The sequence below is a fragment of the Nicotiana attenuata genome, unplaced genomic scaffold, assembly GCF_001879085.1.
Source record: "Nicotiana attenuata strain UT unplaced genomic scaffold, NIATTr2, whole genome shotgun sequence".
Taxonomy (NCBI): Eukaryota; Viridiplantae; Streptophyta; class Magnoliopsida; order Solanales; family Solanaceae; genus Nicotiana; species Nicotiana attenuata.
This window is the reverse complement of record NW_017673902.1, coordinates 38,772-43,965: the sequence shown is the minus strand read 5'-3', so window position 1 is coordinate 43,965 and position 5,194 is coordinate 38,772. Positions and strand designations below refer to the sequence as shown.

The 5,194-nt window shown below is 37.4% G+C and overlaps 1 protein-coding gene across 1 annotated transcript; it reads left to right on the top strand.

The window, feature by feature from the left end:
• Positions 1-361: 361 nt before the first annotated feature.
• On the top strand, positions 362-4,179 carry LOC109217581 (hydroxyproline O-galactosyltransferase GALT6-like). Its single transcript, XM_019381838.1, has 7 exons — positions 362-1,621; positions 1,944-2,182; positions 2,263-2,553; positions 2,664-2,792; positions 2,876-3,049; positions 3,455-3,562; positions 3,638-4,179. The coding sequence occupies exons 1-7, from the start codon at positions 748-750 to the stop codon at positions 3,845-3,847; spliced, it is 2,025 nt and encodes a 674-aa protein (XP_019237383.1). The 5' UTR covers positions 362-747; the 3' UTR covers positions 3,848-4,179.
• Positions 4,180-5,194: the final 1,015 nt, after the last annotated feature.

The window sequence follows — 5,194 nt, the reverse complement described above, 5'->3', positions numbered from 1 at the left end:
TCAAATTTAAACTTGTCAATATAAACTTTATACGATAAAAAACATAGAAAATTTTACGCAAGACTTTGCAGGGCTTTAAATGAACATAAACAACAAATAATTTTCAATCGTTTTAGAAATTTCTGGAAGAAAATTGAAAAAAGGCTTGTGAAAAATAAAACATATTCTACAAGGTCATTCGATCTATTAAGTTTTGTGAATGAAATTGAGCAAAAGCTTAAACATTTTGCGCATTAAGAAAAAGTAGAGGGCAGCATGATAAATATGCAAAACATTGAGGTACTTTATATGAAATTAAGTAGCAAACAATTTCCAAGGTCTTTTTACTTCTCCCCCTTCCTTTTCAGAGAATCAATTAAACATACTACCTGATAAAATATTCTTTTGGGCCCCTATCAAACCAGTAACCTTTTCTAATTTGAATTGAAAAAGTATTAAAATTTCTTTTGTTCTATGAAGGTCACCGACCCCAATAGCCTATCTTCATTCTTTTGAGTTCAATCTCTCTCTATTTATCTACTTACTATATATAATTATGGTATAATCTTAAGTTCATATGATCCCCTTACTAAACGCGTCAGTGATCATGTTTTGCTGACTTATTAATTCTCTCTTCTTTTCTCACTAGTGCTCTCCCTCTTTCTTTGCCTAGCTGTTTTATTGCAAAATTTTATTTATGATCGTTGGCCATTGAAAGAGGGGGTTGACAGTTTTGTTTATTGTGGGTTGGGGTTGAATTCTTAAAACATGAAGAGAGCAAAATTGGACATGTTCATGTCTCTAAGTCGTCAAAGATCGGTCCAAGTTTTGGTTTTTATAGGTTTTATTTATGTTTTAATGGTGGGTTTAGAAGTTCCTTTCGTTTTCAAAACTGGGTTCAGTTTAGTTTCTAAGGAGGGTGAGGGTTTTGCTAACCGCCATTTGAATTCAAAGACTTTTGTGCTTGAAAGTGAAGAGGACGAGGAAGAAAAAAAGGCCCCAAATCGCCCTCTTGATGTCCCACTTAGGGTTGGAATTTCCAATCAATCCAATTCCAGGCCCGAGAGGAGGAAAATCAGAGAATTGCACACTTTGTTATCAAATTTAATTTTTGATGGCAGTTCCGTAAATATGAATAGCACCGATGGGTTTTCTGGGATTTTGAAATCAGCAAAGGAGGCATTTGAGGTAGGGAAAAAGTTCTGGGAAGAGCTTGAATTGCACAAACAAGAAGTGGTTCCTGTAGAAAAAAGTAACAAGACAGAGGAATGCCCACATTCGATTTCAATTTCCGGGTCGGAGTTTCAAGAAAAAGGGAGAATTTTGGTGTTGCCATGTGGGCTTACATTAGGGTCTCATATTACTGTCGTTGGGAAGCCTAGGAAGGCCCACCCGGAGCATGACCCGAAGATATCATTGCTGAAGGATGGCCAATTCTTGATGGTTTCACAGTTTATGATGGAATTACAGGGGCTGAAGACTGTTGATGGAGAGGACCCACCAAGGATTTTGCATTTTAATCCGCGATTGAGGGGTGATTGGAGTGGGAAGCCCGTGATTGAACACAACACTTGTTATAGGATGCAGTGGGGGACAGCACAAAGATGTGATGGTTGGAGGTCCAAGGACAATGAGGAGACTGGTAAGAACAATGAATTTTGTTTATTGAACTAACTTTTAAGTATTGTTTAGAAAATTCTATTGCTCCTATGTTTTATTGAGTAATTGAACTTAAAAGTTTGTTCATTTTGTACTAGTTTAAGTTAAAAATCTGTACTTCGGGCGCATTGTGGGGTGCGGTGGGGGGAATAGGAGCTTGTGGTAATGCATCTGTTAAAAGCTTGACTATTGATTTTATAGTATTGAAGGAGAAAAGGATTAACTGAGAATGCATTGTAGTTACATTTGTGTCTGTTGTATGGTGAAGTAGATTAATTTATAGGTGAGATATGACTCTTTTGCAGTTGATGGACAGATTAAGTGTGAAAATTGGATTCGAGATAATGACGAAAATCATTCTGAGCAATCAAAGTCATCATGGTGGTTAAACCGGCTTATTACCGGGCGAACAAAGAAGATGTCTATTGATTGGCCATTCCCATTTTCAGAGGAGAAGTTATTTGTGCTAACGCTTAGTGCTGGCTTTGAGGGTTATCACATAAATGTTGATGGGAGGCATGTGACCTCGTTTCCATACCGAACTGTAAGTAATGTACTACCACATTCAACTTCATATAGGATTATTGAATCGGACTAATGTAAGGTTCTCCTTTGTGCTGTTAGGGATTTGCTCTTGAGGATGCCACTGGTTTGTGGATGAATGGTGACATTGATGTTGATTCAGTGTTTGCTGCCTCCTTGCCAGCTACACATCCTAATTTTGCTCCTCAGAGACATCTTGATATGTCAAACAGATGGAAGGCGCCGCCTCTCCTTGATCAGCCTGTAGATATGTTCATTGGTATTCTTTCTGCTGGCAATCATTTTGCTGAGCGAATGGCTATAAGGAGGTCTTGGATGCAGCATCAGCTAATCAGATCTTCAAATGTCGTGGCTCGATTCTTTGTTGCATTGGTAGGTTGACATATTGGTAGCTTATTGGCCCAATTTCAAATATCTTTTGTTATTAACATTGGCATTGTGCTGTTAAAATTTTGACTTAATCTTGAGATCGATTTTGATAGCATGCAAGAAAAGAGGTAAATGTGGAGCTAAAGAAAGAAGCAGAATTTTTTGGTGACATCGTCATAGTTCCTTATATGGATCACTATGACCTCGTGGTTTTGAAAACAGTTGCCATCTGTGAATATGGGGTACGTTTCTAGATTGACCTTAAATGTTGAAATTAGTTTTGCCCCAAAAAGTTTCTCTCATTTATACGTTTGGTTGTTTGCAGGTCCGTGTAATATCTGCCAAAAATATCATGAAGTGCGACGATGACACCTTTGTGAGAGTGGATGCAGTTATCAAGGAAGTAAATAAAATTCCAGAAAATAGGAGCTTATATATTGGAAATATCAATTACCACCATAAACCCCTGCGTAGTGGTAAATGGGCAGTGACATATGAGGTAATTGTTTGGATCTTCTTGTGCGTTTATTCCACAAAATCTTTACCTAGTATTAAAAGATCAAAATGCTGCTGGATAGTTTTAGACTTTTAGTCTTGACCCTAGTTCTGTCATGTAGAAGTGCATAGTTTCTTATGCGTCGTGGTTTAATGAGGACTTCATTATTTCCACATAAAGTGAATAACCAAAATACTTGAGTTAGGTGAGTGTTCTCGAGAGATTAATGTGTCGGTATTTGGTTTAATGATGCACTAGTTTCACAACACATGCACCAACCAAATAGTTGTCTTCATGGAGTAATTTTCTGGATGTTGTCTGGTTTCTCCCTTTTAATCTCTATGTCCTTGTTCAATACCGTGAAATCTGAGTATCTCATTCTGCTTCCCTTTCTCTGTGTTGTCTCAGGAATGGCCAGAAGAAGATTATCCGTCTTATGCAAATGGACCTGGCTACATTGTTTCATCAGACATTGCAAATTTCATTGTCTCAGAGTTTGATAGTCATAACTTAAAGGTAGGCAAAAATTCCCGCTTCCCCTCCGTCTGTGTCAGTTCAATGAAATATCTAACAAAGCTCCCTGACTTGCAGTTGTTCAAGATGGAGGATGTGAGCATGGGAATGTGGGTTGAGAAATTCAATAGCTCAAGACCAGTGGAATATGTACACAGCTTGAAGTTCTCGCAATCTGGATGTGTAGATGATTATTATTCAGCTCATTACCAGTCACCTAGGCAGATGATCTGCATGTGGAACAAACTGCAACAGCTAGGCAAACCCCGATGCTGCAACATGAGATGACAATTAGAGGTATAGAGAAGGGTAACTGAGAATCGAGCAAGGAGAGAGTTAGACAAGTTTTTGCAGTTATAGAAAACCATGATCTGTAAACTTTCTTGAACACTCGGTTTTAGATATGATATGGGCTGCTTAGGGGCCCTTGAAAATTCATTCTTTTGTTATCTCTACCTTCTCTCTTTTTTCTTTCAATTTTTTAAATACCTTTTCCAGCCTATGTGTGGTTGTATAGAGGGTATGGACATACATGTGCAAAAAGAATATCCATATACACTTTTATATGTGTCCTACATAGCATAGAATCAGAGCTTGACATTCCAAGCAAGTTTCTTCAATTTTGCTTGAAGTTCCTTACCCAACTTCTCTCCTCCTAGCTAGAGATTCATTTTCCAAGTTTTTTGGTAATTTGTCTTTGAGGTATTATATGGTTGACCTATTCAATGTACAAAAGGATGTTCATGTTATGGACCACCGTGCCAAAGGCAAGGCCGGCTGTTGTGGGAATGTGGGGTAGTTGATGCTTGCTATGTGGTAACCAAAGTTGATTTTGTAACATGAAAAGGACTATTTGAACCGACAAAACATAGATATGGAGGTCAATGGCTATTGGCAGGGGCGGAGGGAGGGTGTTATCTACGGGTTCGAACGAACCCAGTGACTTTTGGCTTAGACCATGTATTTGTATTAGAAAATCTATTAAATATGTATGAATATACTTAATTGCGAACCCTATAATTAGCGAGCTATGTGTTTGGTTGTAAATTCAGAACCCATAAACTTTAAATACTGACTCCGCATTTGGCTATTGGCTATTCATTCCATTTCAAAGGAGAATGACAGTTGCACCAATTAAGATCTCAAATCTTTTAGCAGTGTATATAAAAATAGCGGACTGCAATTGAATTGGAATAATTGGGGGTTGCTATCAAAGTCCAAAATCAACCACCTCTTTGTGGGGTTTAATCTGTTTCTTCTTTCTTCTTCTAATTTGGCGTCAATATAGCTATCTCCAAGACGAATGATTTTGAAAAGAAGAATTTACATCGATAGTGCATGCGAATATATAGTATTTATAATTCATATATAATGTTTGTATAGATGTGCATAATCCGTATAATTGACTAGGAAAGTAAATGATGAATCTAGTCGGCTATATATGTAAAAATCCCTTTTGAAAATGAGCTAACAAGCATGTTAGGAGAAATCAAGTCCGCTCGAAAAGTATGTTAGTGTTATAAATAGAATTTTATTTATGGTGAATGTCTATATTTAGAGAGATTCTAGGGTTTATTACTTGGTGGCTAAGTCACCCTCTCCCTATAAATAGAGGGTTCTGTTCCATTGTAACTC

Excerpts from the sequence above, each read along its gene's own strand:
- LOC109217581 (XM_019381838.1), top strand. The coding sequence starts at position 748 with ATGAAGAGAGCAAAATTGGACATGTTCATGTCTCTAAGTCGTCAAAGA. Across the intron at positions 1,622-1,943 it reads CAAGGACAATGAGGAGACTG|TTGATGGACAGATTAAGTGT; the intron begins GTAAGAACAATG and ends ACTCTTTTGCAG. Across the intron at positions 2,793-2,875 it reads TTGCCATCTGTGAATATGGG|GTCCGTGTAATATCTGCCAA; the intron begins GTACGTTTCTAG and ends GGTTGTTTGCAG.